General features: G+C 45.6%; 1 protein-coding gene across 2 annotated transcripts in view; it reads right to left on the bottom strand.

Annotated features, from left to right (window-relative positions):
- cfap54 (cilia and flagella associated 54) overlaps window positions 1-14724 on the bottom strand; it is a 133614-nt gene extending 118890 nt beyond the window's left edge. The window contains exons 1-13 of one of the 2 annotated variants that reach the window (XM_014195736.2): window positions 14507-14724; window positions 14027-14132; window positions 13628-13771; window positions 13285-13453; window positions 13001-13059; window positions 12660-12917; window positions 10470-10571; window positions 7183-7375; window positions 5574-5672; window positions 1013-1128; window positions 624-741; window positions 429-517; window positions 194-331 (exon numbers count right to left, since the gene is read on the bottom strand). In XM_014195736.2, the coding sequence (XP_014051211.2) occupies window positions 194-331; window positions 429-517; window positions 624-741; window positions 1013-1128; window positions 5574-5672; window positions 7183-7375; window positions 10470-10571; window positions 12660-12917; window positions 13001-13059; window positions 13285-13453; window positions 13628-13771; window positions 14027-14132; window positions 14507-14655 (1740 nt within the window). In that variant the 5' untranslated portion in view covers window positions 14656-14724. The remainder of the gene's footprint in view (window positions 1-193; window positions 332-428; window positions 518-623; window positions 742-1012; window positions 1129-5573; window positions 5673-7182; window positions 7376-10469; window positions 10572-12659; window positions 12918-13000; window positions 13060-13284; window positions 13454-13627; window positions 13772-14026; window positions 14133-14506) is intronic. The other variant, XM_014195735.2, reaches the window with a different exon arrangement.
- Window positions 14725-21877: the final 7153 nt, after the last annotated feature.

Genomic DNA, 21877 nt, shown 5'->3' with positions numbered 1-21877 from the left:
TACTCAGGTGAGAAAAAAACCTCCCCCAAATGTATAGCCCTGTTGGAAAATATAAACGTATTGCTTGAAATTATTATTTTTTTAATTATTATTTTTTTTTTTAAATGTGAATCACTTTTTTATTTGGCGTACCCCAGACGGCATTGCCTGTACATACCCAAGTTTGGGAATACCTGGTGTAGAGCTACTGTACCTTTTCCAGGTTCTCCATCTTGCCCAGGAAGTGTATAGGGTCCCAGTGTCGAACCTGGGCTCTCTGGAAAATGATCTTACATTTAGACCAAAGGTACAGCACTATGTCCATCACCAGGTCTCTGTCAGGTTGCACGTCCTGACAGATGAAGGATACAGACAGGTATTCAGTAAGCAGTCACTGATTGAATATGGAATAGATAGATACTATAGGATTCTACAGAGCACTGTCTAACCTGAGCTGAACCACAGACACAGCTGTATAAGGCCTGCACCAGACCAACAAACTCCTCACTCATAACCACTCCCAGATGCCTGTCCTTCTCTGTGGAGACACCACAACATCTTAAATCACTGTCCAGCACTCTTTTGTTATATGCCATTTCAATAGTTGTACAGCTAATTGACAGAAGTATCGACAGCTACAGTACCAGACACAGTGTCGTCCTTGGTGTTGAGTCTGATCTTCTGTGTAGACATGAGGCGCTCCATGGAGTCCAGCAACCTCAGCTCCAGCTCTGACTTCCTGAAAGACCTCCCCTCCATTCTCTGTCCGCACACGCACAAGTCGTGCATTATAACTGTGTATTATAACTGGAATCTAGGAATTCTCACTTCACAAGCATTACAGTAGTTGCTACAGTAGGACCATATTTATCTGGACACAATGATTCTTCTGACCCAAATGTTTTAACACAGTATATGCTGATCTCATAGATCTAGATCCAGAACACGTATGGCTTAGTTAGTCAACTGTGTATGAAACTGATACGACATAATTGGATGAAACCAGTCCCAGTAGAGGTGTGTTGTGACTTACAGGCAGTAGGGTGTGCTGCAGTGTGTCAGAGAGGATACAGAACATGTCCCACTGCTCATATCGAAACAGCAGCTTGACAAACTTCACCGCTGCATCCAACGACACCTTGTTCTCCCCTGGGGGTACAAAGCAAAGCAGGATAGTCCTCTCAACAACATCGTCACTTTTTTCCAGGAAGTTCTGGTATCCATTAAGACAAGTTACAGTTAGTAAAAAACATCTATCCAGTATTAAATCATTTTTTCATATGTATTCAAATTAACCCACTAATACCATCACCAAATGTCATTATTGACAACATTCACATATTTTAGATATCTTGCTAGAAGCCACATTTAGGTGGAAATTGCCTTCAATTCCTAGTAGTTTTAAGTTCACCGCACTGTGACTGCTGTAGTAGCGTGGCTACCCCCTCTCTCTCCCCCGGCCTGTACTGAAGAGCTCAGTTACTTTCAATGTGGCACTGTCATAGGATGCCACCTTTCCAGCAAGTCAGTTCGTCAAACTTCTGCCCTGCTAGAGCTGCCCCGGTCAACTGTAAGTGCTGATATTGTGAAGTGGAAACGTCTAGGAGCAACAACGGCTCAGCCGCAAAGTGGTAGGCCACACAAGCTCACAGAACGGGACAGAACGTGCTGAAACACGTAAAAATAGTCTGTCCTCGGTTGCAACACTCACTACTGAGTTCAAAACTGCCTCTGGACGCAACGTCAGCACAAGAACTGTTCATCGGGAGCTTCATGAAATGGGTTTCCATGGCCGAGCAGCCACACACAAGCCTAAGATCACCATGCGTAATGCCAAGTGTCGGCTGGAGTGGTGTAAAGCTCGCCGCCATTGGACTCTGGAGCAGCGGAAATGCGTTCTCTGGAGTGATGAATCACAATTCACTATCTGGTAGTCCGACGAACAAATCTGGGTTTGGCAGATGCCAGGAGAATGCTACCTGCCTGAATGCATAGTGCCAACTGTAAAGTTTTGTGGAGGAGGAATAATGGTCTGGGGCTGTTTTTCATGGTTCAGGCTAGCCCCCTTAGTTCCAGTGAAGGGAAATCTTAACGCTACAGCATACAATTACAGTCTAGACAATTCTGTGCTTACAACTTTGTGACACCAGTTTAGGGAAGGCCCTTCCTGTTTCAGCATGACAATGCCCCCGTGTACAAAGCAAGGTCCATACAGAAATGGTTTGTTGAGAATGGTGTGGAAGAACATAACTGGCTTGCACAGTTAAGTCCTGACCTCAACCCCACCTTTGGGATGAATTGGAAGGCCAGTAGGATTTGAACCCTGGTATGTAAGAGTGGAAGCCATTGTAATTACCATTAAGCCATGGAGCCTTGAGTGTGGCAGTCTAAAAAGGTGGATTTAGACAGCACCGGGTGAAATGGTGTTTTTACATTGTCCCACAGTGAAAACATAGTTTTTTCTTGCTAGTAATCTAGCTATATTTCTAGATTCGATTGAAAGATGGCATGCTAGCTAGTTAGTTTGTGTTAAAAGACCTAGAGACATAAGAAAGTAGTTGTGTGGTCAGTAGCCCAGTTGTGGTCAGTAGTTGTGTGGTTCAGTAGTATTATGGTCAGTAGTTGTGTGGTCAGTAGTTGTTGTGTGATTGTGGTCAGAAGTTGTGATCAGTAGCTGTTGTCAGTATTTGTGGTCAGTATATATTGTGGTGAGTAGTTGTGGTCAGTTCTTGTGGTTAGTAGATTTTGTGGTTAGCAGTTTGTTTGCGAGTAGTTGTGGTCAGCAGTTATTGTGGTCAGCAGTTCTTGTGGTCAGCAGTTCTTGTGGTCAGCAGTTGTGTGCTTGTGGTCAGTAGTTGTGGTTAGAAGTTGGCAGTAGTTGTGGTCAGTAGTTGTGGTTAGAAGTTGTTGTCAGTAGTTGTGGTCAGTAGTTGTATGGTTGTTTTGCAGGTTCTTTGGGACCTACAGTATGGATGTGGTGAGTAGTTGCGGTCCGTAGTTGTGGTCAGTAGTTGTGTGGTTGTGGTCATTGGTTATGGTCAGTAGTTGTGTGGTTGTGGTCAGTAGTTAAGGTACGTCCTCTTTGTGGCACCTGACCACATGACTGGAGAGTAGTCCAGCTGTGACAAAACAAGGGCCTGTAGGACCTGCCTTGTTGATAGTGCTGTTAAGAAGGCAGAGCAGCGAATTATGATGGACAGACATCTCATCTTAGCTACTGTTGCATCAACATGTTTTGACCATGACCCAGGATTACTCCAAGTTTAGTCACCTCAACTATATTTCCACAGTATTCACTACAAGATTTAGTTGAGGTTTAGTGTTTAGTGAACAATGTGTTGCTTTTAGTTTGTGAAATATTAGGGACCAACTTATTTCTTGCCACCCATTCGGAAACTGACTGCAGCACTTTCTTAAGTGTTGCAGTAATTTCACTCGCTGATGTGTAAAGTGCTGAGTCATCTGCATACATAGACACACTGGCTTTACTCAAAGTTGTTCTGTGGCTGTGGTCAGTAGTTGTGTGGTTGTGGTCAGTAGTTGTGATCAGCAGTTGTGTGGATGTGGTCAGTAGTTGTGTGGTTGTGGTCAGTAGTTGTGGTCAGTAGTTGTGATCAGCAGTTGTGTGGATGTGGTCAGAAGTTGTGTAGTTGTGGTCAGTAGTTGTGTGGTCAGCAGTTTTGTGGTCAGTAGTTGTGATCAGTAGTTGTGTGGATGTGGTCAGAAGTTGTGTAGTTGTGGTCAGTAGTTGTGTGGTCAGCTGTTTTGTGGTCAGTAGTTGTGATCAGCAGTTGTGTGGATGTGGTCAGAAGTTGTGTAGTTGTGGTCAGTAGTTGTGTGGTCAGCAGTTTTGTGGTCAGTAGTTGTGATCAGTAGTTGTGTGCTTGTGGTCAGTAGTTGCGTAGGTCAGTAGATCTGGTCAGTAGTTGTGTGCTTGTGGTCAGTAGTTGCGTAGGTCAGTAGATCTGGTCAGTAGTTGTGTGCTTGTGGTCAGTAGTTGTGGTCAGTAGTTGTGTGGTCAGTAGATCTGGTCAGTAGTTGTGTGCTTGTGGTCAGTAGTTGTGTGGTCAGCAGTTTTGTGGTCAGTAGTTGTGATCAGTAGTTGTGTGCTTGTGGTCAGTAGTTGTGGTCAGTAGTTGCGTAGGTCAGTAGATCTGGTCAGTAGTTGTGTGCTTGTGGTCAGTAGTTGCGTAGGTCAGTAGATCTGGTCAGTAGTTGTGTGCTTGTGGTCAGTAGTTGTGGTCAGTAGTTGTGTGGTCAGTAGATCTGGTCAGTAGTTGTGTGCTTGTGGTCAGTAGTTGTGGTCAGTAGTTGTGTGGTCAGTAGATCTGGTCAGTAGTTGTGTGCTTGTGGTCAGTAGTTGTGTGGTCAGTAGAGCTGGTCAGTAGCTGTGTGCTTGTGGTCAGCAGTTGTGGTCAGTAGTTGTGTGGTCAGTAGATCTGGTCAGTAGTTGTGGTCAGTAGTTGTGTGGTTGTGGTCAGTCGTAGTGGTCAGTACTTGAGGTCAGTAGTTGTGTGGTTGTGGTCAGTCGTAGTTGCATCTTTTGATCACCGTAGACCTCCATGTTAAAATTAGAATATTCAACTGATTATATTTCAAAAAGTATGATGAGTATCAAAAACATAAATGTAAGCAACTCAAGTTAAACCTCTCTGCACGTTATAAAGTTAAAATGGTATATTTTGCATAAAAGCTGTACGAGTAGCGGTGTGAATAATAACAATAATAAGCAATTGAAGTATGACAAATAGTAGTGTGTTGTTTCGCAATCACACTAATCACAAGTTCAATTGCTCAATATAATTAAATCGTTTTTAAATTGGCCTGTTTCGGCCTCCCAAGCGCAGTGGTCTAAGGCACTGCATCACAGTGCTAGCTGTGCCACTATAGATCCTGGTTTGAGTCCAGGCTCTGTCAAAGCCGACAGAGACCCACGGGGCGGCGCACAATTGGCCCAGCTTCGTCCAGATTAGGGGAGGGTTTGGCCGGACGGAATGTCCTTGTCCCATCGTGCTCTAGCGACTTCTGTGGCGGGCCGGGCGCACGCATGCTGACACGGTTGCCAGGTGTACAGTGTTTCCTCTGACACATTGGTGCGGTTGGTTAAGCAGGCATTGTGTCAAGAAGCAGTGTGGCTTGGCTGGGTCGTGTTTCAGAGGACACACGTCTCTCGACCTTCGCCTCTCCCGAGTCCGTACAGGAGTTGCAGCGATGAGACAAGACTGTAACTACCAATTGGATATGATGAAAAAGGGTAAAAAATTATTTTGAAAATAAACTTCAAATATTGGCCTGTTTCCTTGTTGTATACTTGAGAATACCACAGGGTTGGATAATCATTTTGTGAACTTTATCAATGTAATTTGTTTATTGATGAACCAACTTGGGGTTTCGCTACCTGTTCAGACACAAACAAGCTTGATGGGCATACTTCAAATTACTAGGCGATAGCTTGAAGGGGTGGACTGATCATGTTGTTTTATACCAACAGACAGTGTAACATTAGGAAAAGTGGCCAATTTTGGTTTTAGGGTAAACTTCATCTTCAGCACCATACTAGCTAATATTGAAAGACAGTACTCCAAAGTTCTCACCAGCAGCCGCCATGTCCATCAGAGTAAATTTGGCTGTCACTGCATTTAAACAGGTGGGGAGACTCTCATCCCTGGCTCGCTCAGCGGACCCTCCAATTCCTAAACATACAATGAAGGGAAACAGCATCAATCTCAATCAGTCCAATCAATGGTAGTCTTGTCGAACAGCCACTGTGAGACTACTGAAGTGTAGTCTAATGAAGCTAGCCTATGAGTGTGTGGGCTAAAGGATCTATCATGCAAAATAGATTCTAAATCTCAACGATACTAACCGAGATAACGGTTATATACAGTGCATTCGGAAAGTATTCAGACCCCTTAACTTTTTATTACGTTACAGCCTTATTCCACTCAACCTACACACAATAACCCATAATGACAAAGCAAAAAACAAATGGATGGGGAGCATCGCTGCACAGCTATTTTCAGGTCTTTCCAGAGATGTTTAATCGGGTTAAAGTTATGGGTTCTGGCTGGGCCACTCAAGGACATTGAGAGACTTGTCACGAAGCCACTCCTTCGTTGTCATGGCTGTGGAAGGTGAACCTTTGCCCCAGTCTGAGGACCTGAATGCTATGGAGCAGGTTTTCATCAAGGATCTCTCTGTACTTCGCTCCGTTCATCCTTTGCCTCAATCCTGACTAGTCTCCCAGTCCCTGCCGCTGATAAACATCCCAACAGCATGATGCTGCCAATACCATGCTTCACCGTAGGGATGGTGCCAGGTTTCCTCCAGATGTGATGCTTGGAATTCAGGCCAAAGAGTTCAATATTGGTTTCATCAGACCAGAGAATCTTGTTTGTCATGGTCTCAGAGTCTTTAGGTGCCTTTTGGCAAACTACAAGTGGGCTGTCATGTGCCTTTTCTGAGGAGTGGCTTCCGTCTGACCACTCTACCATAAAGGCCTGATTGGTGGAGTGCTGCAGAGATGGTTGTTCTTCTGGAAGGTTCTCCCATCTCCAAGAGGAACTCTTGAGCTCTGTCAGAGTGAACATCGGGTTCTTGGTCACCTCCCTGACAAAGGCCCTTTTCCTGCGATTGCTCAGTTTGGTGGTTCCAGACTTCTTCCATTTAAAAATGATGGAGGCCACTGTGTTCCTGAGGACCTTCAATGCTGCAAAACATGTTTGGTACCCTTCCCCAGATCTATGCCTCAACACAATCCTCCCTCGGAGCTCTATGGACAATTCCTTCGACCTCATGGCTTGGTTTTTGCTCTGACATGCACTGTCAACTGTGGAACCTTATACAGACAGGTGTGTGCCTTTCTAAATCATGTCCAATCAATTGAATTTACCACAAGTGGACTCCAATGAAGTTGTAGAAACATCTCAAGGATGATCAATGGAAACAGGATGCACCTGAGCTTAATTTCAAGTCTCATAGCAAAGGGTCTGAATACTAATGTAAATAAGTTATTTATGTTTTTTTTTTATATATATATATATATATACATTTGCTAAAATATAAAAAAAACTGTTATCGCTTTGATTGATGAGGATATTTTTTTATTTAATCCATTTTGGAATAAAGCTGTAACATAACAAAATGTGGAAAACGTCAAGTGGTCTGAATACTTGCCGAATGTAATGTAAGTACAATACTAACCAGACAGTATACTGATGCCTGCAGACATGAGTTCCAGGGAGACCTCTTGTATCTCTGGCTCCTCAGGCATGCCTGTCTGTAGTGGGCGGCGGGAGGTGTCCCACAGCGCTTCCACTATCGCCAGGAACTGGGCAGCGTTCCCCTCAAACAGCTCCATCAACACTCGCTCTGTAGGGGTTCGAGGCCACGGCATCTAGAGAGGAGAGAGGGAAGGGGGAGATAGAGAGAGAAAAAGAGAGCGAGAAAGAGAAAGCCAGAGAGAGAGAGAGGTAAGGGCTATAGTTGTCAAAATCCAGAAAATAGCTGTTAACTTCTATAACCACCTAAAAGGAAGTGATGCCCACACATTCCACCACAAACACACCCCAAAGAGCGCCAGGACAGCAACACAATTAGACCCAACCAAAGCAAAGAAAGCAAAGAGATAACTATTTGACACACTGGAAAGAATCAACCAAAAAATGGAGCAAATTGGAACGTTATCTTGCCCTAAATAGAAATAGTGAAACATTTTTTTTTAAATTAAAAAATTGATAAATCTATACTAAATATATTCACTTCACCAAATAATTGATTAAAACACACTGTTTTACATTGAAGGTCTACAGTAGCCTCAACAGCACTCTGTAAGGTAGAACCATGGTGTAGCTGGAGGACAGCTAGCTTCTATCCTCCTCCAGGTACATTGACTTCAATACATTTACATTTACATTTAAGTCATTTAGCAGACGCTCTTATCCAGAGAGACTTACAAATTGGATACAAAGCCTAGGAGGTTCTTGGTTCTCATCCCCTTCCATAGACTTACACAGTAATTATGACAACTTCCGGAGGACGTCCTACAACCTATCAGAGCTCTTGCAGCATAAACTGACATGTTTACATGTCAGTTTAAGCTACAGCTAGCTAGCATACAATGTGCAGAGTAGTTGACTCCAAGAGAAAGACAATAGTTGAAAAGTTTTATACAAATGAATTTCTTCCAAAATTAGAGAAGCAAGAGAGAGAAATAATTTTTCGTAGTACATTTTTTTCACTTTCACTTCCACTTACTTAGCTAGTGTCAAATGCAGCTAGCTAGTTTAGCCTACTCAAACACCGGGCTCAAACAGAGAATGACGCTATGTTAGCTAGCTGTCTATGGCTATCCAACACCGGAACTCTTCCAAGTCAAGGTAAGCTTTTGGTTTTATTAATTTATTGCCACCGGCGGTGTAACTGCTAAACTGATTGCTGCTCACTACACTGTACCGCATGATTGTAGCGGGTTTACTAATGTGTTAGTTCTAGTAGCTATGTTGACTATGACGTGACAACGATGTAGGCTGTGTGAAGCGGTTAGTATATGAAGGTTTGGCTTGGAAAGGTTTTTTCGGCTGGTCACAGACAGCTGATGTCTTGTGCACTGAAGTTCACAAGCGAAGGGAAATGGTGAAAGGAGGAGAGAGCATTGATATATGCGAGAAGGAATTATATGTGAACCGTTTCAAGAAGCTAGGCGTATGTCATATGTCTCTACTTCACAGGAAAGTGATTTGAATGAGAAAAAGAAAATCTTCATCAAAATGCAATTTTTGTCAGAAATGCCTTCTGGAAGATGTGAACTTTCATGTGCCTTAATAACAAAATGTTATGCCATCTGTAAATACAAATACAATTGTTAAATTACGAGCCTAGTTGGTTTAGCCACAGAAAAAGACATGAACATTCCTGCTAGACATGATTAGCTGAGATAATGGATGGGCTGGACATGCTGAGAGATGAGTTCAGATTGGTCTGCCATGTAGCTCGCTTCTATCTATAACATGAGCCGCTCAGTATGTGTAAATAATCCTTGCTACCACAGCTTTTTTGAAAATATATAACGTTAACCATGAAGAACTGCAAAAATGTTGCTACTGCTCTCAACAACATTGCTGCCCTGAATTTAGCAGGTTCTATCGACAAAGATCAGTGGGAAAAAGTTGGGATGGACTACTTTCTGCACACAGGGGATTGTGAACCGGAGTGGCTTGACACAACAGGCCAAACAAGCTGTAGCTAGCTACAAACAAAACAGAAAAGACACAGGACGTCTTACTTAGTACACAGATCACTGCACCTGTACATAGCCCATCTGTAAATAGCCCATCCAACTTCCTCATCCCCATACTGTATTTATTTATTTATCTTGCTCCTTTGCACCCCAGTATCTCTACTTGCACATTCATCTTCTGCACATCAATCACTCCAGTGTTTAATTGGTATATTGTAATTACTTCGCCACCATGGCCTATTTGTTGGCTTACCTCCCTTATCTTACCTCATTTGCACACACTGTATATAGACTTTTTCCTACTGTATTATTGACTGTATGTTTGTTTAGTCCTTGTGTAACTCTGTGTTGTTGTATGTGTCGAACTGCTTTGCTTTATTCTTGGCCAGGTTGCAGTTGTAAATGAGAACTTGTTCTCAACTAGCCTACCTGGTTAAATAAAGGTGAAATATTTTTTTTTTTAAATAGTTAAAGTGGTTCCAGTTTGCCGTGAAGCGTCCCATCTATGTAAGAGTCTAGACAAAGAATGCTATCTGGCCCTAAACAGAGAGTACACAGTGGCAGAATACCTGACCACCGTGACTGACCCAAAATTAATTAATTAATGTACAGACTCAGTGAGCATAGCCTTGCTATTGAGAAAGGCCGCCGAAGGCAGACCTGGCTCTCAAGAGAAGACATGCTATGTGCACACTGCCCCCAAAATTATGTGGAAACTGAGCTGCACTTCCTAACCTGCCAAATGTATGACCATATTAGATACACATATTTCCCTCAGATTATACAGATCCACAAAGAATTTGAAAACAAATCCAATTTTGATAAACTCCCATATCTATTGGGTGAAACACCACAGTGTGCCATCACAGCAGCAAGATTTGTGACCTGTTGCCACAAGAAAAGGGCAACCAGTGAAGAACAAACACCATTGTAAATACAACCTATAGTTATGTTTATTTATTTTCCCTGTTGTACTTTAACTATTTGCACATCATTACAACACTCTATATAGATACTAGTTTGTGAGTGTAATGTTTACTGTTCATTTTTTATTGTTTATTTCACTTTTGTTTATTATCTATTTCACTTGCTTTGGCAATGTAGCATGTGTTTCCCATGCCAATAAAGCCCACTGAAATTGAACTGAGAGAGAGAGAGAGAAATACATCAGTCAGAATTGGAGTACTAGGCTGTTTTCACAATACCTGGATAAAGCAGGATTTTGAAGGATTGATACAATAGCAGTGCTTACGCTCTGAATCTCCTCGAGGTTACTCTTCTGCTTGTGTCTGAAGAGACCTTTAGGTTTCCTCCTGGGTTCATACACCGACCGTTTAAACACCATGGTAGCTAGCTGTAGGTGAGTAGAATAAAATACCATTCAAGTGGTTATAGTCCAGTGCATTTGGAAAGTATTCAGACCCTTTGACTTATTCTGCGCAGGCTCATATTTCCTCTGTAAGGCAGTCTGCGCGGCAGTTTAGAGGGAACATTGCCGAAGTCCGAAACGAACAAAACGTCACAAAATGTCGTCATAATATATGCACAAACTCTTCTAGACCGCTTCGGCTGGGAAGCATGCGGACGCCTTAACACCCAACACAGTCTCTGCTTCAGTTCACACGGGTGCAGAGACAACAGATAGCAATAAGAACCTATGTCAGTACATGCCGATACATACCAGTTTCAGAGTATACAGTGCATTCGGAAAATATTCAGACCCCTTGACATTTTCCATATTTTGTTAAGTTACAGCCTTATTCTAAAATGGATTAAAATATTTGTTTTACTCATCAATCTACACATAATACCCCATAATGACAAATCGAAAACAGGTTTATAGAAATGATTGCAAATGTATTACAAATAAAAAACAGAAATACCTTATTTACATAAGTATTCACACCCTTTGCTATGAAACTCGAAATTGAGCTCAGGTGCATCCTGTTTCCATTGATCATCCTTGACTGGACTCCACTTGTGGTAAATTCAATTGATTGGACATGATTTGGAAAGGCACACACCTGTCTATATAAGGTCCCACAGTTGACAGTGCATGTCAGAGCAAGAAACAAGCCATGAGGTCGAAAGACTTGTCCATAGAGCTCCAAGACAGGATTGTGTCGAGGCACAGATCTAGGGAAGGGTACCAAAAACACTTCTGCAGCATTGAAGGTCCCCAAGAACACAGTGGCCTCCATCATTCTTAAATGGAAGAAGTTTTGAACCACCAAGACTCTTCCTAGAGCTGGTCGGCCGGCCAAACTGAGCAATCGGGGGAGAAGGGTTGGGGAGGAGACCAAGAACCAGATGGTCACTCTGACAGAGCTCCAGAGTTCCTCTGTGGAGATGGGAGAACCTTCCAGAAGAACAACCATCTCTGCAGCACTCTACCAATCAAGCTTTTATGGTAGAGTGGCCAGACGGAATCCACTCCTCAGAAAAAAGGTGCATGACAGCCCGCTTGGAGTTTGCCAAAAGGCACCTAAAGGACTCTCAGACCATGAGAAACAAGATTCTCTGGTCTGATGAAACCAAGATTGAACTCTTTGGCCTGAATGCCAAGCATCACGTCTGGAGGACGCCTGGCAGGCTCAATCCCTACGCTGAAGCATGGTGGTGGCAGCTTCATGCTGCAGGGATGTTTTTCAGTGGAAGGTACTGGGAGACTAGTGAGGGTTGAGAAAAAGATGAACGGAACAAAGTACAGAGAGATCCTTGATGAAAACCTGCTCCAGAGCGCTCAGGACCTCAGACTGGGGCAAAGGTTCACCTTCCAACAGGACAATGACCCTAAGCACACAGCAATGACAGCACAGGAGTGGCTTTGGGACAAGTCTCTGAATGTCCTTGAGTGGCCCAGCCAGAGCCCAGACTTGAACCCGATCTAACATCTCTGGAGACCTGAAAATAGCTGTGCAGCGACGCTCCCCATCCAACCTGATAGAGCCTGAGAGGATCTGCAGAGAAGAATGGTAGAAACTCCCCAAAAATAGGTGTACCAAGCTTGTAGCGTCATACCTAAGAAGACTCGAGGCTGTAATCACTGCCAAAGGTCCTTCAACAAAGTACTGAGTAAAGGGTCTGAATCCTTATGTAAATGTGATATTCAAGTTTTTTATTTGTAACACATTTGCAAAAATGTGGGGTATTGTGTGTAGAATGATGAGGACAATGTTTTATTTTAATCAATTTTAGAATAAGGCTGTAACTTAACAAAATGTGGAAAAAGTCAAGAGGTCTGAAACATTTCCGAATGCACTGTAAATTATTGTAATTCATGCCTGGGTACTAGTCATTTTATTTAATCCTGTTTATCTGGTCTTCATGGCATAGTTTATGTGTGTCTTTGCTATTAAGGCCATGAGGTAAAATTTCCCCATTAGTTTGTAAGTAGACACTGCACAAATCTTGCAATGTTTTGAATCAACCTGTCCCATACCTTAATGGTGGCCACTTTGTATGCTCTCTGAGTCTCAGTGGTAGCAGGTAGACCACTCATCTCTTCCAGCTTGCCCAGCTCACTAACTTTACCCAGGGCTCGTCGTGCAAACACCTCTGCCTGAACATTGGCTTGGCTGTCGTAGTAGCACTGGCACACAGCACAGTACAGAGTTGCCCTCCACGCCAAGAACCTGGCAGTCATCCGGGGGATGGAGGTCTCCAGACAGATACAGGCCCACAGAAGGAACTCCACAGCCTGGAGGGGAGGAAGGGACAACATACGCATTTACCAACAATCACATGCACCATGGAAATAAATGTAATTGTTAGATTGTGTACCTGTGCAGCGCGGCCCATGGACATCAGGTATCTACAGATGTTGTAGATATGGAGTGAACCTGAAGAGAGAGACAGACAGACAGACAGACAGACAGACAGACAGACAGACAGACAGACAGACAGACAGACAGACAGACAGACAGACAGACAGACAGACAGACAGACAGACAGACAGACAGACAGACAGACAACACTGAACTACAACTGACAACAACTACAACTTCAGACATTGATTCAGCCAACATACTGCTTATACCACTGTAATTGCTACTGTATTACTGTACCATTGTAAAGAAGCCAGCAGAGATGTTCATGGGGATGCACGGCCTGCATCATGATCCTGACAAACCCCAGGATGCTGAGGAGTCTCTGGACCCCCTTCTGGGTGGGCTGGCTCCCTCTTTCCCTCTCCAGCTGGAAGGCACATAGGCAGCAGCCCTGCAGAGCCCGGAACTAACAGCCACACAGGCCACAGGGACACAGGTAAGACACACAGAGAGGTGGAGGGTAGAGACAGTCACAAAAATACAACATAAACGGCAAGCCCATTGTGCGAGGTGTGTTCTTGTCGGCTTTGTTTCATTCTGAACACAGATCCACAGACACAAACACACACACTGTCCTCACCGTCAGCTTGGCTTGGTCTGTGTCGAACCCCTTGGGGAAGAAGGAGGTCCTGAAGTGGTCAACATCCCTAATGTCCTCTATGGTCACAGTGCTGAACTGCTGCAGGTAGCGACAGTAGCCCTGCCATAGACCAAGCCTGTATAACTGGAGAGAGAGGAAAAAAAACTGAGCTTGAACTAACAGAGAAGAAAGTAATACAACGGATTAGGTGTGGCGGGGAATCCTTGTGGTCAAATCAAATACATGTAGCTCTGTGTGTGTGTGTGTGTGTGTGTGTGTGTGTGTGTGTGTGTGTGTGTGTGTGTGTGTGTGTGTGTGTGCGTGTGTGTGCGTGTGTGTGTGTGTGTGTGTGTGAGAGAGAGAGAGAGAGAGAGAGGGAAGAAAGGAATACAAACTAACCTTGATGCCAAAAAGAAAATCTGCCATTTGCAGCATGTGTTCTTCATAGTAGTTGGTTGGTAGTCGAGGTTTGTACTTGTTCCATATTTCAAACAGAGTTTTGGCACTACATACATTGGAGGGAAAAAATCAAATCAAATGTATTTCTAAAGCCATTCTTACATCAGCTGATGTCTCAAAGTGCTGTACAGAAACCCAGCCTAAAACCCCAAACAGCAAGCAATGCAGGTGTAGAAGCACGGTGACTAGGAAAAACTCCCTAGAATGGCCAGAACCTAGGAAGAAACCTAGAGAGGAACCAGGCTCTGAGGTGTGGCCAGTCCTCTTCTGGCTGGAGAAATTCACACATCAGGCTGCTAGCTTGCACGTAAACTGAAGTTACTGCTAGCTAGCTAACGTTAGGCCTAGTTTTCAAACAATAATAAGATAGCCGTTAGCTAATGTGACACTTGATTTGGATATAGCCAGGAAATGTCTCACCCTCTTGCGTAGGAGTTGTGGTCGTAGGTTGGCAAAGTACTAATTCGTTTCATAAATGACATAAAGTTTTTTATGTCTCCATCAAACGCTGATATTACTGGGTTTCTTTTATACATGTTCCCGTAAAATGAAGCTGGCAGTGGTTCCATTTTGGTCGACCAAAGTTGCTTCACTGATTCAAATCCAACAACAAACGGCACCGTGCTATAGGCTATAGTGGTTGTCATGGTAGCGACCCTCATTTTCTGTGGATTTGGCGCCATCTGATGGACGCCAAAAACCGACCATCCCAATTTCATGGCCTAATCAAAGATGGGACACTTTTCACGCCACTTCGATACGAAGTGATTTTCGTAGCAGGTTACTGCATTTTCGCTAACCCTAACCCGTTGCCTACCCTTGACCTGCTACATGAATTACCCCAACCTACGGAAAAGTCGCATCGGTATCGAAGTGGTGTGAAGAGTGTTTCTCAATCAATGGTGGTTGGCGAAGGGGCGAGACTATGGACACAGTTTATGCTTAAACCGACTACCAAACACGTAGAAAGGGATTGAAAAAAAGAAGACACATGGACCATGTCCAGCAGCAGTGCTGGGTAAAATCACTGGGGATAATTGCTTTGTTTGTTCTACCCTTACAAAAAAAAGATTGCAATTTTGAAACTGCAGTAAAAGTGCAGTAACTGCACACGACTGTGGTATTTTGGACGCAGAAATTGCTGAACTGTTGTTATACTACACTCTATCTTTTTTCGTGAGGATATTCCCTGTTAGTTCATATGCCTTGCTACCGTGATATACAGTGCATTCGGAAAGTATTCAGACCCTTTGTTTTTTGCACATTTTGTTACGTTACAGCCTTATTCTAAAATTGATTCAATCGTTTTTTTCCTCATCAGTCCACACACACAATACCCCATAATGACAAAGCAAAAACAGGCGTTTTTGCTGATTTATTACAAATAAAAAGCAGAAATACCTTATTTACATAAGTATTCACACCCTTTGCTATGAGACTCGAAATTGAGCTCAGGTGCATCCTGTTCCCATTGATCATCTTTGAGATGTTTCTACAACTTGAGTGGAGTCCACCTGTGGAAACATTGGCTAGTTACATTAGGCCTTCTACATCTAGCTACAATACCAGTCAAAAGTTTAGACACACTTACTCATTCAAGGGTTTCTTTATTTTTTACATTGTAGAAAAATAGTGAAGACATCAAAACTATTAAATCTACTTTGAAACAAAAGTATTCACCTCACACGCATGGTTATGGGCTTAAAAAACAGAAGACATGTACCATGTCCAGTAGCAGTGCGTGTGTAAAATCACTGGGGATAATTGCTTTGTTTACCCTTACAAAAAAAAGATAGCAATTTTGAAACTGCAGCAACTGCACTCGACTGTGGTATTTTGGACACAGTAATTGCTGAACTGCATTTATATTACACTGACTGCAATATTTATTTTGTGAGGCTCGATACTGGAGACAGGAAGAACATTTAATAAATAATGGACATGAAACAGGACAGGAACAGTGTCTGGAGGGGACAAAGTAACATCAATGCTGACACAGGGAACAAACAGACAGATAATGTCACGTCCTGACCCTAGTAAGATGTAATTTTCTATAGTAGAGTAGGGCAGGGCGTGACAGGGGGTGTTTTGGGTTGTTCTATGTTTTCTATTTCTATGTTTAAGTTCTAGTTGGCCTATTTCTATGTTGGGATTGTTTGGGGTTGATCTCTAATTGGAGGCAGCTGATCCTCATTGCCTCTGATTAGAGATCATATTTAAGTAGGGTTTTTTCTCATTGTTGTTTGTGTGTTATTATCTTTTGAGTAGTGTGTTTTCCTCTCTGCGTCACGGTTTGTTGTTTTGGTGTTTTCAAGTATATTGCATTCAGTTTCACGTTTGAATAAATATGTGGAACTACGAACACGCTGCATTTTGGTCCGCTCCTTCAAACAGCCGTGACAGATAAAGGGGAGGCAATCAAATAAGATAGAGTTCAGGTGGGTCCAATGAGGCGCAGGTGTGCGTAATGATAGGTAGTCTGGCACAGGAGAGGAAGAGCAGGCGTGACATGGTCACAACTTGTGGACGTGTTTATGTGAGGTTTGTTGCCAACTTTACGGTTTTATATTTTTAAAAAAATCATTCTGGACATTGTTCTACATAACCTCCACCAGCTGAAGCTAAGTAGTAACATTAACATTATGCCTTCTAATTTCAGTAGCTGTACTCATAAAATACAGGAGAATGATCGCCTTGTGGTGAGAATAGCTGTGCTGCAAGCCCAGCTTCAGACGCAATCGTTAGGCAAGGGTAATTTAAGTGTAGGAAAGGATGAAACAGTGTCTGTGCCATGTCACGTCGTGTGTGCAGGTGGCAGGGAAGTCAGGCGCAGGAGAAAAAAACTTGGTGTAACTGGAGTAGTTTAATAAAGTTAAAACAAACTCCAAAACCAAAGTACATAAAATAAACATGGGTACAATAACCCATCGCGCACCAATCCAACAACACAAGCACATAACAACAAACAATCTCTGACAAGGAAATGAGGGGAAACAGAGGGTTAAATACACAACATGTAATGAATGGGATTGGAACCAGGTGTGTAGGAAGACAAGACAAAACCAATGGAAAATGAAAAATGGATCAATGATAGCTAGAAGACCGGCGACGCCGAGCACCGCCCGAACAAGGAGGGGCATCGACTTTGCGGTAGAAGTCGTAACAGTACCCCCCCCCCCCCCGACGCGTGGCTCCATTGTGATCCGGATGGAGATGGTGGAACTCTCGCAGCAGGGAAGGATCTAACACGTCCTCCACCGGAACCCAGCATCTCTTCTCCGGACCGTACCCCTCCCAGTCCACGAGGTACTGAAGGCCCCTCGCCCGACATCTCGAATCCAGGATGGATCGAACGGAGTACGCCGGGGCCCCCTCGATGTCCAGAGGGGGCGGAGGAACCTCCCGCACTTCAGCCTCCTGGAGTGGGCCAGCCACCACCGGCCCGAGGAGAGACACATGGAACAAGGGGTTAATGCAGTAATCGGGGGGAAGCTGTAACCTATAACATACCTGGTTCACTCTCCTCAGGACTTTAAATGGCCCCACAAACCGCGGACCCAGCTTCCGGCAGGGCAGGCGGAGGGGCAGGATTCGGGTCAAGAGCCAGACCCTGTTCCCCGGTGCGAACACCAGGGCCTCACTGCGGTGATGGTCTGCGCTAACTTTCTGGCACAGTACGGCGCGCTGAAGGTGGACGTGGGCGGGGTCCCATGTTTCCTCCGCACGCCGGAACCAGTCATCCACCGCAGGAGCCTCGGTCTGACTCTGATGCCAAGTGGCCAGAACCGGCTGATACCCCAACACACACTGAAAGGGAGAGAGGTTAGTGGAGGAGTGGCGGAGCGAGTTCTGGGCCCTTTCTGCCCAGGGCACGAACGCCGCCCACTCCCCCGGCCGGTCCTGGCAATAGGACCTCAGAAACCTACCCACATCCTGGTTAACTCTCTCCACGTGCCCGTTACTCTCGGGGTGAAAACCTGAGGTAAGGCTGACCGAGACCCCCAGACATTCCATGAACGCCTTCCAGACCCTTGACGTGTACTGGGGACCCCAATCAGATACTATATCCTCAGGCACCCCGTAGTGCCGGAAGACGTATGTAAACAGAGCCTCTGCAGTTTGTAGGGCCGTAGGGAGACCGGGCAAAGGGAGGAGACGACAGGACTTAGAAAAACGATCCACAAAGACCAGGATCGTGGTGTTACCCTGCCAAGGTGGAAGATCGGTTAGGAAATCCACCAACAGGAGCGACCACGGCCGTTGTGGAACGGGTAAGGGTTGTAACTTACCTCTGGGCAGGTGTCTAGGAGCCTTGCACTGGGCGCACACTGAGCAGGAGGAAACATAAACCCTCACGTCTTAAAGTGGGCCACCAGTACCTCCCACTAAGACAGCGCACCGTCCGACCGATCCCAGGATGACCAGAGGAGGGTGACGTGTGGGCCCAATAGATCAACCGGTCACGGACAGCAGACGGAACGTACAGACACCCAGCTGGACACTGAGGGGGAATGGGCTCTGAACGTGACGCCCGCTCAATGTCCGTGTCCAGCTCCCACACTACCGGCGCCACCAAACAAGAGGGGTAGTGGGATCCATGGACCACTCCTCTGTGTCATACAGCCGGGACAGTGCATCTGCCTTAACGTTCTGGGAGCCTGGTCTGAAAGAGAGGGTAAACACAAAACGGGTGAAAAACATGGCCCACCTTGCCTAGCGAGGATTCAGTCTCCTCGCCTCCCGGATGTACTCCAGATTGCAGTGGTCAGTCCAGATGAGAAAGGGGTGTTTAGCCCCCTTAAGCCAATGTTTCCACGCCTTCAAAGCCCTGACGACAGCCAACAGCTCCCGGTCCCCCACAATATAGTTTCGCTCCGCCGAGCTGAGCTTCTTAGAGAAGGCACAGGGGCGGAGCTTCGGTGGCATACCCGAGCGCTGAGAGAGCACAGCTCCTATCCCAGCCTCGGACGCGTCCACCTCCACTATGAACGCCAAAGAGGGATCCGGATGGGCCAACACAGGAGCCGAGGTAAACAGAGCCTTCAGGTGCCTAAAAGCCCCGTCCGCCCCAGCCGACCACTGCAAGCGTACCGGGCCCCCCTTCAGCAGTGAGGTAATGGGAGCAGCTACCTGAACAAAACCCTGGATAAACCGCCGGTAGTAGTTGGCAAACCCTAAGAATCGCTGCACCTCCTTCACCGTGGTGGGAGTCGGCCAATTACGCACAGCTGCAATGCGGTCACTCTCCATCTCCACTCCTGACGTGGAAAGGCGATACCCTAAGAAGGAGACGGACTTTTGAAAGAACAGGCATTTCTCAGCCTTGATGTACAAGTCATGCTCCAACAGGCGACCAAGCACTCTGCGCACCAGGGACACATGCTCGGCGCGTGTAGCGGAGTATATCAGAATGTCATCGATATACACCACTACACCCTGCCCACGCAGGTCCCTGAAAATCTCGTCTACAAAGGATTGGAAGACTGATGGAGCATTCTTCAACCCTTAATCAATGCACGGATGCAGACCTCCATCCTTCTTCTTCACAAAAAAGAAACTCAAGGAGACGGGTGAAGTAGAGGACCGAATGTACCCCCGAACAAGGAGGGGCATCGACTTCGGCAGAAGTTGTGACACACCAATAAGTACAGATAGTAGTATAACTACGTCCCTTCCGTCTTCAAGAGAGCGAGAGTTGCACCCCTTCTGAAAAAACCTACACTCGATCCCTCCGATGTCAACAACTACAGACCAGTATCCCTTCTTTCTTTTCTCTCCAAAACTCTTGAACGTGCCGTCCTTGGCCAGCTCTCCTGCTATCTCTCTCAGAATGACCTTCTTGATCCTAATCAGTCAGGTTTCAAGACTGGGCATTCAACTGAGACTGCTCTTCTCTGTGTCACGGAGGCTCTCCGCACTGCTAAAGCTAACTCTCTCTCCTCTGCTCTCATCCTTCTAGACCTTTCTGCTGCCTTTGATACTGTGAACCATCAGATCCTCCTCTCCACCCTCTCCAAGTTGGGCATCTCCGGCGCGGCCCACGCTTGGATTGCGTCCTACCTGACAGGTCGCTCCTACCAGGTGGCGTGGCGAGAATCTGTCTCCGCACCATGCGCGCTCACCACTGGTGTCCCCCAGGGCTCTGTTCTAGGCCCTCTCCTATTCTCGCTATACACCAAGTCACTTGGCTCTGTCATATCCTCACATGGTCTCTCCTATCATTGCTATGCAGACGACACACAATTAATCTTCTCCTTTCCCCCTTCTGATAACCAGGCGGCGAATCGCATCTCTGCATGTCTGTCAGACATATCAGTGTGGATGACGGATCACCAGCTCAAGCTGAACCTCGGCAAGACGGAGCTGCTCTTCCTCCCGGGGAAGGACTGCCCGTTCCATGATCTCGCCATCACGGTTGACAACTCCCTTGTCCCCTCCTCCCAGAGTGCTAAGAACCTTGGCGTGATCCTGGACAACACCCTGTCGTTCTCCACTAACATCAAGGCGGTGACCCGATCCTGTAGGTTCATGCTCTACAACATTCGCAGAGTACGACCCTGCCTCACACAGGATGCGGCGCAGGTCCTAATCCAGGCACTTGTCATCTCCCGTCTGGATTACTGCAACTCGCTGTTGGCTGGGCTCCCTGCCTGTGCCATTAAACCCCTACAACTCATCCAGAACGCCGCAGCCCGTCTGGTGTTCAACCTTCCCAAGTTCTCTCACGTCACCCCGCTCCTCCGCTCTCTCCACTGGCTTCCAGTTGAAGCTCGCATCTGCTACAAGACCATGGTGATTGCCTACGGAGCTGTGAAGGGAACGGCACCTCCATACCTTCAGGCTCTGATCAGGCCCTACACCCAAACAAGGGCACTGCGTTCATCCACCTCTGGCCTGCTGGCCCCCCTACCTCTGAGGAAGCACAGTTCCCGCTCAGCCCAGTCAAAACTGTTCGCTGCTCTGGCACCCCAATGGTGGAACATGCTCCCTCACGACGCCAGGACAGCAGAGTCAATCACCACCTTCCGGAGACACCTGAAACCCCACCTCTTTAAGGAATACCTAGGATAGGATAAAGTAATCCTTCTAACCCCCCCTTAAAAGATTTAGATGCACTATTGTAAAGTGGTTGTTCCACTGGATATCATAAGGTGAATGCACCAATTGATAAGTCGCTCTGGATAAGAGCGTCTGCTAAATGACTTAAATGTAATGTAATGTAATGTAAATGTATAAATCCCCTCGCACAGTCCCCGCAGCCAGACAATGTTCTCATGGCTTCTGGAAGAAAATGCTGTAGGAATGCACAACCGGTGTCTCTCATTCAGCCGACAGAAACTTTCAACCAGTTTTCCCCATTAAGCAACAAGTCAGAGTCCAAGCCTTCTCTGGTCTCTCCTCCACCCGTTACGGGGTCTGAGACGCCGAAGCCTCTCACCATTAGCTCTCACAAATTGAAAACCCTAGTCATTGGTGACTCCATTACCCGTAGTATTAGACTTAAAAAGAATCATCCAGCGATCATACACTGTTTACCAGGGGGCAGGGCTACCGACGTTAAGACTAATCTGAAGATGGTGCTGGCTAAGGCTAAAATTGGCAAGTATAGGGATATTGTTATCCACGTCGGAACCAACGATGTTAGGATGAAACAGTCAGAGGTCACCAAGCTCAACATAGCTTCAGCGTGTAAATCAGCTAGAAAGATGTGTCGGCATCGAGTAATTGTCTCTGGCCCATAGTCTCACAATTCAATCGCTGGTTGAAAACTGTTTTCTGCCCCACCCAAAA

This window comes from Salmo salar, chromosome ssa04, assembly GCF_905237065.1.
Source record: "Salmo salar chromosome ssa04, Ssal_v3.1, whole genome shotgun sequence".
Classification (NCBI taxonomy): domain Eukaryota; kingdom Metazoa; phylum Chordata; class Actinopteri; order Salmoniformes; family Salmonidae; genus Salmo; species Salmo salar.
The sequence above is the reverse complement of the archived record's forward strand: the minus strand, read 5'-3'. Positions and strand labels throughout refer to the sequence as shown.